Below are 12,299 nucleotides of genomic sequence, written 5' to 3'. Positions count from 1 at the left end.
TACGAAGATACACTACTTTTCACGTCAAATACCCCTCGACCTATTTCAGCCTTGTAGCTTTCGTAATCAAGCAAACCACTGATCGTCGCTAACCTCCTTTGGTAACGGACCCACACGTGCTGCGCTGACAAAGCTAGTAGCTCCCCCAGGTCTCGAGATCAGGTCAGCTGCAAACAACCTTCTTTCGGTCAGGAGCAATTCCCCGGACAGAGATCGTGAGAGGGTCTTAAGCTTGGGGAGGGCCTTCTGGACGATCGCCTACGCAAACGACCAGCTACACCCTTTCCAACGCGCTCCGAACGAACCAAAATGGGCAATCTTCACATTGCTCCCGCTGCGGGGAACGGCTTTCCCGACGATTCACCCTCCTCCTCCTCCTCCTCCTCCTCCTCCTCCTCCTCCTCCTCGAACCATCGGTACACGCCTGTCTCCAATGACTTGGAAGAAGAATACTTGAGGTCGAAGCCCTCAAAGCCAACTGGGGCACCCCTGCGCTTACAAACGGACTTTGGAGACAGCGTGGAAGTAGGCGGGCCTGTTTCTGCTGTTTCCGATGTGGACGGGGATAATGGGTATGATTCAGCTGAGGGTAATGAGGCGAAGAGAAGACGAGCAAGGGAAGCCCCGAAATACACCTCCGAAGAAGAATCCGAGGTTGTGAGATTGTTTGATCGGAGACTGGTGCCATTTCTAGCCCTTCTTTATCTGCTGGCTTTCTTGGACCGCTCGAGTATGTGTGGACTGATATGCTTCTATACTCTGAAATTTGAGGATGGTGACTGATGTGGACTTTTAGATATCGGAAATGCGAAAATTGCTGGTCTGCAGGAGGATCTCAATCTCTCGTCGTCGCAGTATGAATGGCTCCTTACAGCATTCTACATCACCTACATTCTTTTCGAATGGATGACCCTCATGTACCATCTCGTCCCACCGCATATTTATATTTCCCTTTGCGTCTGCGGATGGGGACTTGTGGCTTCATTTCAGTGTTTAGCAACATCGTTCGGAACCTTGGTCGTCCTTCGTGCTATGCTTGGCATCGCAGAAGCCGCGTTTGGCCCCGGTGTCCCCTTCTACCTGTCGCTATTCTACCGCCGTCATGAGCTTGCCTTCAGAAATGGACTGTTTATCTCAGCGGCACCGCTGGCAACGTCTTTCGCGAGCAGTCTGGCGTGGACCATCACGAAATTTAGCGCCGATGGCCCGATCTCTCCTTGGCGCACGCTCTTCCTGGTCGAGGGATTTCCCAGTATCATCGCTGCTGTATTCGCCTGGGCACTTATTCCAGATTCTCCTGGACGTGCTCGGTTCCTTACTCGTCAACAGCGGGTGGTAGCTCGGCTTCGTCTAGAAGAGAACAAGCCCGATTATCAGCAGACAAAAGAACAACGATTCAAGTGGGGAGAAATCAAGAAAACATTGGCTGATCCCAAGGCTTACATGGCTGCTGTAAGATTTCCGTCACCTGCAAATTATCAGTCGATGCTAACGTGTGTCTGCTCCCAGTTCATGTTCTTCAGCTGCAATGTGGCATTTAGCTCCATGCCCGTCTTTCTACCGACTATCATCAAAGAGTAAAGTTCCCTGATCTAATCACTCCGTGCAGAGTTACTCACCAAGTCTATTAGCATGGGATACTCTTCACTTCGAGCCCAAGCACTATCCGCGCCGCCCTACCTCGTGGCTTTCGCAGTTGTCCTTCTGACAGCCTACGCCTCGGATCGAGCTCACACAAGGAGCCCCTACATAATCGCGCATGCTTTGGTCTCTTCACTTGCGTATTCCATCATCGCCGCAATAGGATACTTCCACAATCACCTCTCCATCGAACTGCACATCTTCATTCGGTACATCTGTGTGTACCCAGCTACGGCAGGTTTTTTCTCCGCTATCACATTGATCATCACTTGGTCAATGGATAACCGAATCGAGAAAGAAGGCAGAGGAGCCAGCATCGCCATTCTAAATATCATCGGCCAATGCGGCCCCTTACTCGGAACCAGATTGTACCCGGAGTCTGATGGGCCGTGGTATATTCACGGCATGGCCACTTGTTCTTTTTTCATGGTTCTTGTTGCTGTGCTGGCTTTCGCGTTGAGAGTTCTCCTTCAGAAGGCGAATCGCATCGTCGTTGCTGGTAATAACGACAACTCTGCGCACTCGGGCGAGGAGCGCGACGAACTCATGGGTGGCGGAAGGCGTGACGATCTTGAGCAATCAGGTGATCGAAGACTTGTGTACATCATTTAAAGGTTTATTTAGAATGGCGACTGGGGCGTTAGGATTTCGCATGCTTTGTACCATGATACAGTGGCTATTTTAATTTTATCTAATATATTATCTACAGTGTTCGATTTCGAATTTTCATGGGATTGGTCGCCTTTGGGCATTTCTTTCCAGCTACGAGTTGAACGCGTACAAGACCATTCAAAGCCTCAATGCAAAATTAAATGTTGTGATCTCTCACCATAACTCGATATGAAATCTGTACAGATAGTAGAATTGAAAGGGCGCGAACCCAAACGGGACCCTTGAACCCCATGGAACATTGGAAGTTTCAATGACTCAATCACAGCAGCTCCACACGTCCCGAGCCGAGCGATTCGGCATACAGAGAGAGCCACATGGGCAAGCAGTAGGTCTCGGGTGAAGCTCGTTCCTGTTGACGAGGCCCACCTAGAACGTTCGTATATACGGGCTTCGTGGCGGTGGGTTTTGGTGTAGAAGTTTTTTCCTCTCCAAACAGCGAATCTTTGATAGGGGAAATTATGTCACTTTCGTATAGGCCGGGTATTATCGTGGTTAACAAAAGCAATTCACCAGGCAGTGTGGCCACCGTCAATAAGCATGGTGCTGCCGGTCATGAAGCTGCTAGCATCAGACAGGGAAAAGAGAGCGGCACCACGGAACTCCTCGGGCATAGCCAGACGACCAAGCATGTTCTCGGCTTCCCAGGTGGCGCGAGCGGCAGGGTTCTGCTGGAAGACCTCCTCGACCATAGGAGTGATAATGTGGCCGGGGCACAGGCTGTTGACGCGAATGCCGTGGCGGCCCCATTCCATAGCCAGCGAGCGGGCCAGCTGAATGACCGCAGCCTTGGAAGAGTTGTAGACTGGGGAGGTCATTCCCTTGTTGGCGATGACGCCGCTCATACTGGCGACCAGGAGGATGGAGCCTTTGACTTGGTAGTTGAACATCTGGCGAGCGGCGGCGGTGGCGGAATTGAAGACACCGTTGTAGTTGATCGTCATGACGTTATCTAAGGCCTGCTGGGAGTGTTCGAGGGCACTCTGAAGGTGGTTGATACCGGCAGCAGCAATCAATCCATCAAGACGCTCGTTCTGGGCGGCAATTGCAGCAAAGGTGTTGTTCACTTCGGTGTTGTTGCGGACGTCGATGCGGATATATTCCAGAGTACCTCCATACTCAGTGGCGGACTTCTCCTGAGCCGCAATAAAATCGGGGTGGGGAGTCTCGAGACGATCCAGGGCGTAAACTGAGCTTATTATCAGCATTTTGTTCAATTGGAAAAAGGATTTCGGACAATTGCATACCTTTTGCTCCAGCTTCGATCAATGCCTCTCCCATTGAAAGTCCCAGTCCTCGACCGCCGCCGGTGATGGCAAATACGCGCCCCTCGAGATCAAACTCGCGGAATCGGTTGGCATTTCGCAGCTGCTTATTAGATGACATCTTGGATTGGATGTGATCGGGGCCGTGGGAGACATTGTGGATGTCTTGCGGGCTGAATGCGCTCTTCGTGCTCCAATACAGACGAGCCGAGGAGGAAGCCAGCACACGGGGAGCGGCGACAGCAGCGCCAGCAAAGCGAGCGCGAGCCGGTTTGAATGCTTGGGACAGAGAGAAAGACATATTGGGCGTCGCGTAATTAGAAGAAATGTTGTATCGACAAGAAGGATGAAACGAAGGAACTTTTTAGGCAATTAAGGGTACTGTAGGGCAGCAAGTGTATTCCCGGGCGACTGTCTGAAAGTCGACGACACGCGAGTATGCAATCTATCTGAACGCTGGACTCATTGTTCCCTAGGGAAATGGGTTTATATGTCAAGGGAGGGCCGGAACGGCATTGCCCAGCCCAGTTTACCGAAAGCAAAGATTTTTTTTTTTAATTCGAGGGATGCGCCCAAAAAAAAAAATTCAAACGTGAAAAAGAAAAGAAAAAGAGAGCTGCGCGTGACACTCAGGTGGATTCGCCTGCTGCTTTCACCATGACTCAAGATCCAGACGAGTCGGCCGGGAGCATCCACGGGTAGGAGCTTGCCACATAGCCGGGAGCAATGAGCATCTCTGGGGTAGGGGGAAAATCCCCCCGCTTGGCAGTGCAAGAAACCCCTGGACTAGGGTGCAATCCCGTGTACATCGTGACCTCGCTCGCCTTGGCTGAGAACGGCAATGCTTCTAAGGCTTCGATGGAATGGCCCACTTGGACGGGTCCCCCGAAGTATGGCAGATCAGCAAAGTCCTTGCTCGCCAGCTAAGACGCAACGGGCTTGGTGTGGAGATTAAAGGTGGGCCTCCAGCACATCTCGATCCCCGATCTCCAGCTTGTAGCCAACGACGGGCTCGGGATGGCACCTTGTGTTTATTCTCCGTGCAGGTTCCGGGTATGCCAGCCTTCAGGGCCTCGCCGCTTGGAGTGCGGTCTGGATCCACCGGGGAAAAAAATCTGAAAGGATATCCTGGATCCCGGAACAGTTTCAGTCGAGCTGGAATGCATTCCACGAATCCCCGCTAAAAATACTACCGGGACAGCGCGGAGAGAGTGGTGCAGAGTCTCCCAAGGGTTACCCAATCTGGACATCCCGAGCGCCCGGCTTCACACCGCTGGCAACTTCGCGGTGGCGGACGTCCAACTTTCGTCGTTTGTGCAACGGGGTCAATGGGTTGCGAGTGACTGGCTGAGCATCTGGAGACCCCGGATCTTTTTGCTAGCCCCCGTCCTGGTCGATTTGGTGGCGTGTTGTCCATCTAATATCTCGAATATCTCGAAATGCTGTCTCGGCTGGGATGAAACTCTCCCAGGGGACGCAGCACCCCGGATTCCCCTGTTTCTCCATGAACCCTGCTGCAACTTGGCACCCAAACCAACTCCAGCCCGATCATGGGACTGAAAATCCAATTTAAATGCAGTGAAACTGTACACCCACTCGCGATCCTGGCTTCCAACGGGAATGCCAATGCTGCCGATTAGCTTGGAGCTCACATTTTTACTGGCCTTCCTGGTACCGAAGACAGGGATCGTCGAAACATGGAACCCGATCTCGAACGCTGTTGCTTCGAAAAACGTCCTTGGTCACCTGGACACGGTGGAGAAGATAAGAGCCTTGAGAAATATCGGTGACAAACGAACTTGACAATGGCCTGAGGAGCTCCAATGATATGGGTAGGGGTGGTGAACCGGCACCTCCTTTCAGCCTGCTTCAAACCAGCTGACTTGATCTTGCAGCCGCGGATGCGCAAACTCAATTCCGGTCGTCGGTCAGCCTCTCAACACTAGTGTCTTGAAGTATATCGTCCTGCAGGTGGTTGTACATGAGTAATTTCTTCTAGCGCTTAACCCGCAGAAATGAATTCATGTCCATAAAAGCATTGCATAGTCATTTATCATTAGAATAAGCCTAATAAGATAGTCTCCGCATATACGTCTAGCACTATTCCAGATCAGCTAGGCCCGGTGTGATCGCTGCGCCCTCCACGCTGCGCAGACTGCCAAAGTCCAGCTTCATGAGCAATCGGTCCACCCCTGCGGGCTGACGCGGTGCGTAGTGACTGAAGCTGGGGCCAGTACTTCCGGCACGTCCACCTGCTGCTCCTGTTGTGCCGTGGTTCGTAGAGTAGCCCGAGCCCGAGCGTCGGTCGTCCATCTCGCGCAGGCTGCCAATAAGTTCCTGGATCTCCGTCTTCACATCGTCGCGTGTTTCTCGTAGCCCCTGCCAGACCTCTCGCTCCTCCTGGGCATAGTCGACTAGTGCGTCCACGACACCTTCATCTTCTTCCAAGTCCATGTTTCGTTGAATAGTCTCTAGCCGGATCGCAAGTGCAACAAATCGGTCAACACTCGTCAGCAAAGCTCGCAGTGCATTGGTGAAAGGCACATCCGTGAGAAATAGTGAATGGATGATGGTCGACAGATGGCGACGGTGAGCAACAGTCAAGGCTTCAGGGTCATGTCGTCCCATGGAAACGGGACTTGGTCGAGACGATGGCCGACTCGATGTATGGCTTGGGGTAGCAGGACCGGGAATTCTTTGTGCTTTGAATGAGGAGGCTGTTCCCGGCCTAGAGTTGGGGGCAGAGGTGGAAGACAGCGTACCTCCCTCAATCCATTCGCAGAGGTGTTGCCAGGACTCGTGTACCACCTCGCCTTGGAAGAAGCTGCCAATTTCCGAGAGAACAAACAAACAGGCACTTGCTGTAGCCCAGATAGGCCGCATTAGTTGCGTGCGAGTATTTTCGCGCTCACGGTTTGCCTTCAGTTTATTCTGCCAGAAGGCATTGTTGCTTCGAGGTAGTTTTCGTGAAGATCCATGGCTCCGGCGAAGAGAAGTCCGCTTCCATAGATCACCGAGCCGTATTTGAGCTCGCCGGATACCCAGAAGGTACGAGTGGATCTTGGAATAGCAGGCGATGTCGGAACTTGAGATGAACAGATCCAGCGGGGCGCGCACTTGAGCTGTCAAGCAGGTTGGTGTAGGGAAAAGGAGATCATCAAAAGAAACGTTTGAGACTTCTGGGACTGTATTCGAAATATGTGATGGTGTCGCAGCACGTCCAGTTTTGCGGTCACTGATTGACAGCCGCAGGAGTTCACGAGCGAGCTCCAGCTCCTCATCCACGGGGTCTTCTTCTTTTTGTAGCGAGACAAGTTCAGCCCACGCTTGGACCAAAGAGGTCATGACGTCCCCTTCTTTGATGAGATATCCTTCCAGAGCTCCCCGTCGACGATTTTCCTCGATTCTTGAATCCGCATGCGACACCAGCGCCACGGCAAACTCACCCCGACCCAGCAGTAGAAAGTCGTGTAGCAAAGTGAGCATTTCGAGAATTTTGGGCAGGGGAAGCAGTTTAGACAGTGTTGATTGCGACAATGATAGGCGAATGCAGTCCACGGCTGTAGTAACCTTGGAGGGCGATATTGGTGGCTTCAACCCGGAAAGTTGATCTATGTGGTCCTGGTACAATCTGACCGGTGCAGTTGATATCCCACTGGACGTTTTGCGTTTGGCACGAATGTGATTCAACGACTTTCCGATGAACAAGATAGACCCTGCGGTTTGTTCCGAGACGAATTTTGGGAGTAGATCCATGTGCATTTTGAATTGGGTGTCGTCTTCTTCGCTGTCGAGATCTTCTTGAATGAAAAAGTCCTCTTTACCGTATATCGGCAAGTTACCATACAAGAGCCACATCGATAGTTGCTTCATCCAGGCGGTTTCCGCTGCATTCACAAGCTGCACGGCCATTTCCTTAATGTCTGGGTAGCCAGTTTGCAGCTCACCCCGTAGATGGTCGATAAGCGCCGCACCTGTGCACAGGTTTCGACGTTCTAGTGGGCTCTGCGATCCGATGAATCTGATGATTTCCCAGAGCCACTCTAAGCGCCGTGTCCAAGGAGCAAAGTCCCCAACGATAGTTGACAGCGGGACAATACCATAACCACCAACATATTTGCTATCTTCGGCAAGGATTGCTTTCTCAACTTCGAGAATGGTCTTTTGAAAATCGCCCAGGTGCGTCGCTTCAATTGCTGTAGAAACCGAACGGCAGACCACGGAGGGATGTGAGGTGGAGGTGAGAGAGGTATGCGATCGCAGGTCGGCGTGGAGGCGACTTAAATGGGCAATCGATCCGAGGAGGGCTTTTTCCGGAGGTGATAGAAGGGCGAAATCATCTTGCACGACAACATCCTCCCCCAGTCGAGAACCGAGGAGGGGCGACGACTGGCCGGAGAGGGAGAGCAGGATCTCGTGGAGCATTCTGGCCGCTGGTCACTAGATAGAAGTCAATATACAGTTCATATTGTGAACTCTCTTATTTTGCTATCGCAGTCTCACTTACCTGCGAGAATGTTTGTTATCTGCGTGTCGTTGCCAGTATAGCAGAACGCGTCCCAGAAGCTCGAAGCGACACATCGAAGTGCCTAATCGATGCGCGCCGCAGGTGCTGGTGATATCGGAAATTCAGCCGAGCGATCAACGATCTATCCCTATACAGAGAGGTCAAGCGGATGTCATTCTGGCTCTTATGAGAGTTGTTGTCAACCAAAAGTTGGACTTTCCTTGCGATTCCGCATCGCTTGGGTCGCGGTGCCTTATCGCACGTGATTGGCCGCTGTTCCTTCCCCCCGGAAGATCAGTTCGTCACCAGTTATAAGGGTTCTTCTTCTTTTTACTTTCTGCTTGATATGTAGGAGTACTGTTTTCTCAGATTACACAGTAACTATTATAGCCAAAAACTCCATCTGAAAAGATCATATGGCCTTTTCACCTTGGCGGCCTCGGTGTTCTCTCTAGAATTCGGTGTTTCTTTTTGATATCCAGAGTTCACGGATTGATCTATCAATGAGATACATCTACTAGTTGTTTTCCCTGTCAAAACGCGACAAGTGTAACATTACAAGCATTTTGAGGTTATACAAATGAAGTTTCTGGATTCTCCCTGCTGGATACATTCTATCCAGTACAACGAGGAGAGAATTTAACATGATAAAATCACCCTGAAGTATTGTAACTATTATTGATGCCTTGATGCCTGTGGCGACCAAGTTCCGAGGCCGCGGGCACATTAGTCATCAAGAGCTCCCCTCTTACGTCGATGCGGGACCAACAGCCCAATCCCTTGTCTCATCATCACTCTTCTCTGTACGAACACCCGCTCTCTCGCATTCGGACACCTGGAGGCCCATTGCTACCTTCTTTCTGTCCATTTCTACTTAGGTACCTGGTACGCTAGGCCTTGCAACTCATTCCTTTCCAGCACTGTCGAAGGTCTTGCTCGCTGGGCGAGACTTTCAGCCTCTGATTTCCATCATTCCTTCCGACCTTGCTGTTCGTGAATCGGCTAAGCCGGGGAAACGCAGAGCGTCTGACGAAGACACCGCAGCTCGGCCTCAGAAGAAAATCATGTCCGTACGTCTACCTTATCGTCCCCGAGTCGCCCCGACATCCCGCATCGCCACTAACACCCAACATCAGGACGGCAAGATGCAGGTCGACAACCCACAAGAGACCGTTGAGTTGATCAAGCAGGGGGAGATCGATGAATCCCTCTACAGCCGCCAACTGTGAGTTCTCTCCTCAAAACCACCATGGTTGCAAAATGAATAACTAACAAACAGAGGATAGGTATGTGCTCGGCCACGAGGCTATGAAGCGCATGGGATCGTCGAATGTTCTCGTCGTCGGCCTTAAAGGTCTTGGTGTCGAAATTGGTGCGTGCAATGAATCTTCTTGAAAACAACTATCGTTGGTCTAATACTCATACCTCACAGCCAAGAACATCGCTCTGGCCGGTGTTAAATCCCTCACTCTTTACGACCCCGCCCCTGTCGCCATCTCCGATCTCTCCTCCCAATTCTTCCTCCAACCGCAAGATGTCGGCAAGCCGCGAGCCGATGCTACCGCTCCCCGAGTCGCTGAGCTCAACTCATATGTGCCAGTCACCATTCACGAGGGCGGAAACCTCGTCGGGGATTTGGAGCAGCTGAAGCGTTACCAGGCTGTCGTTCTGACTCAAACACCCTTGAAGGAGCAATTGGCCATCGCGGATTTCTGCCACAAGAACGGTATCTACGTAACAATCACAGACACCTTCGGTCTGTTCGGTTACATCTTCAATGATTTCGGCAAGAACTTCACCGTCGGCGACCCTACCGGCGAAGACCCCGTCAATGGCATCGTTGCCGACATTTCCGAAGATGGCCTTGTCTCTGCCTTGGATGAGACCCGTCATGGACTGGAAGATGGCGACTTCGTGACTTTCACCGAAGTCAAGGGTATGGACGGGCTCAACAACAGTGCCCCGCGGAAGGTCACCGTCAAGGGACCCTACACTTTTACCATTGGTGATGTTTCCGATCTTGGCTCGTACCAGGGAGGAGGTCTCTTCAACCAGGTTAAAATGCCAAAGTTTGTTGATTTCCAGCCGTTGGAAGAGCAGCTCAAGAACCCCGAGTTCTTGATCTCTGATTTTGCCAAATTCGATCGTCCACAGCAGCTTCATATCGGTATCCAGGCTCTCCACAAGTTTGCGGAGGCCCATGACCGTCAACTGCCGCGTCCGCACCATGACGCTGATGCCCAGGAGGTTTTGAAGATCGCCAACGAAATTGCCGCTGCAGAAGAGAAGATTGAGCTGGATGAGAAGATCATCAAAGAGTTGAGCTACCAGGCCCGTGGTGACCTGAACCCCTTGGCTGCCTTCTTTGGTGGTATTGCTGCTCAGGAAGTACTTAAGGCTGTTTCCGGAAAGTTCAACCCTGTTCACCAGTGGATGTATTTCGACTCGCTGGAGTCTTTGCCATCTAACAGCACCCGGTCCGAGGAGAGCTGCAAGCCTCTCGGTACTCGCTACGATGGCCAGATCGCTGTTTTCGGTAAGGAGTACCAGGAGAAGCTCTCCAACGTCAAGCAATTCCTGGTTGGTGCTGGTGCCATTGGTTGTGAAACCTTGAAGAACTGGGCCATGATGGGTCTGGGCACCGGTCCCAAGGGCAAGATCTTTGTTACCGACATGGACCAGATCGAGAAGAGTAACCTCAATCGCCAGTTCCTTTTCCGGGCTAAGGATGTTGGTCGCCTTAAGAGCGAGTGCGCTTCTGCTGCTGTTCAGGCCATGAACCCTGAGCTTAACGACAAGATTGTCACTCTTCGTGATCGCGTTGGTGCTGATACCGAGCACATCTTCAACGAGGACTTCTGGAACAATTTAGATGGCGTGACTAACGCCTTGGATAACGTGGATGCGCGGACGTACGTTGACCGTCGTTGTGTGTTCTTCCGCAAGCCACTTCTTGAGAGCGGTACTCTTGGAACCAAGGGCAACACCCAGGTCGTCCTGCCTTTCATCACCGAGTCCTACTCCAGCTCCCAGGATCCCCCTGAGAAGTCTTTCCCGATGTGCACTCTCAAGAGTTTCCCCAATCGTATTGAGCACACCATTGCTTGGGCCCGGGACCTTTTCCAAACCCTTTTCGTTGGCCCGCCTGAGGCCGTCAACATGTATCTCTCGCAGGCCGACTACATTGATCAAACGCTCAAGCAGGCAGGCAATGAGAAGCAGACACTGGAGCATCTCCGCGACTTTCTGGTGTCTGAAAAACCCGTCACCTTCGACGACTGCATCATCTGGGCTCGCAATAAGTTCGAGGAGCAGTACAACAACGCTATCCAGCAGCTTCTGTACAACTTTCCCCGTGACTCGAAGACCTCCACTGGTCAACTTTTCTGGTCTGGTCCTAAACGCGCCCCGACTCCTGCCAAATTCGATAGCTCCAACCCCACTCACCTTGGTTTTGTGATTGCTGGTGCGAACCTTCACGCTTTCAACTACGATATCAAGAACCCCGGTGCGGACAAGAGTTATTATCGCAAGGTTGTCGATGATATGATCATCCCCGAGTTCTCTCCCAGCTCCAACGTCAAGATCCAGGCCGATGATAATGATCCGGATCCCAATGCTCAGCCCGCTGGCGCTACCAACGACAATGAAGAGATCCAGAAGCTTGTGGCAACTCTCCCGTCACCCCAGTCTCTTGCCGGCTTCCGTTTGCACCCTGTCGAATTTGAGAAGGATGATGACACGAACCACCACATTGACTTCATCACAGCTGCCAGCAACCTCCGTGCTGATAACTATGACATCCCCCAGGCGGACCGTCATAAGACAAAGTTCATTGCTGGCAAGATTATCCCGGCAATTGCCACTGCTACCGCCTTGGTCACTGGTCTGGTCGCTCTGGAGCTTTTCAAGGTTGTCGATGGCAAGGATGACATTGAGCAGTACAAGAACGGCTTCATCAACCTTGCGCTTCCCTTCTTTGGATTCAGTGAGCCGATTGGCAGCGAGAAGGGCAAGTACCAGGGCAAGGAGGGCGAAGTCACCATCGACCGATTGTGGGATCGATTCGAGGTTGAGGACATCCCTCTCCAGGAGTTCCTGGATTACTTTGCCAGCAAGGGCCTGGACATCACCATGGTTAGCTCTGGCGTGAGCCTCCTCTATGCTAGCTTCTACCCTCCTGCGAAGGTCAAGGACCGTCTCCCTCTGCCGTGAGT

At 52.0% G+C, this 12,299-nt stretch overlaps 4 protein-coding genes across 4 annotated transcripts; 2 read left to right on the top strand and 2 right to left on the bottom strand.

Annotated features, from left to right (window-relative positions):
• Positions 1-309: 309 nt before the first annotated feature.
• N7532_005203 (uncharacterized protein) lies at positions 310-2,253 on the top strand (the record flags this gene model as incomplete). Its single annotated transcript, XM_056617697.1, has 4 exons — positions 310-730; positions 797-1,452; positions 1,510-1,577; positions 1,632-2,253. 4 exons carry the CDS (start codon positions 310-312, stop codon positions 2,251-2,253), a joined length of 1,767 nt encoding a protein of 588 aa, XP_056473856.1.
• A 566-nt stretch (positions 2,254-2,819) lies between these two features.
• N7532_005202 (putative short chain dehydrogenase/oxidoreductase) lies at positions 2,820-3,876 on the bottom strand (the record flags this gene model as incomplete). The annotated part of the gene is made up of 2 exons (XM_056617696.1): positions 2,820-3,499; positions 3,558-3,876. The coding sequence occupies 2 exons, from the start codon at positions 3,874-3,876 to the stop codon at positions 2,820-2,822; spliced, it is 999 nt and encodes a 332-aa protein (XP_056473855.1).
• Positions 3,877-5,675: 1,799 nt separating this feature from the next.
• N7532_005201 (uncharacterized protein) lies at positions 5,676-8,000 on the bottom strand (the record flags this gene model as incomplete). Its single annotated transcript, XM_056617695.1, has 1 exon — positions 5,676-8,000. The coding sequence occupies one exon, from the start codon at positions 7,998-8,000 to the stop codon at positions 5,676-5,678; it is 2,325 nt and encodes a 774-aa protein (XP_056473854.1).
• A 1,146-nt stretch (positions 8,001-9,146) lies between these two features.
• Positions 9,147-12,297, top strand: ubaA (E1 ubiquitin-activating protein ubaA; the record flags this gene model as incomplete). The annotated part of the gene is made up of 4 exons (XM_056617694.1): positions 9,147-9,152; positions 9,219-9,307; positions 9,369-9,454; positions 9,515-12,297. The coding sequence occupies 4 exons, from the start codon at positions 9,147-9,149 to the stop codon at positions 12,295-12,297; spliced, it is 2,964 nt and encodes a 987-aa protein (XP_056473853.1).
• Between the last annotated feature and the right edge of the window lie 2 nt (positions 12,298-12,299).

Source organism: Penicillium argentinense (genome assembly GCF_028826775.1).
Source record: "Penicillium argentinense strain IBT 30761 chromosome Unknown utg000005l_segment0_segment0, whole genome shotgun sequence".
In the NCBI taxonomy this organism is placed as follows: Eukaryota; Fungi; Ascomycota; class Eurotiomycetes; order Eurotiales; family Aspergillaceae; genus Penicillium; species Penicillium argentinense.
Note: the sequence above shows the minus strand (reverse complement) of the source record. Positions and strands in the feature narration are given on the sequence as shown.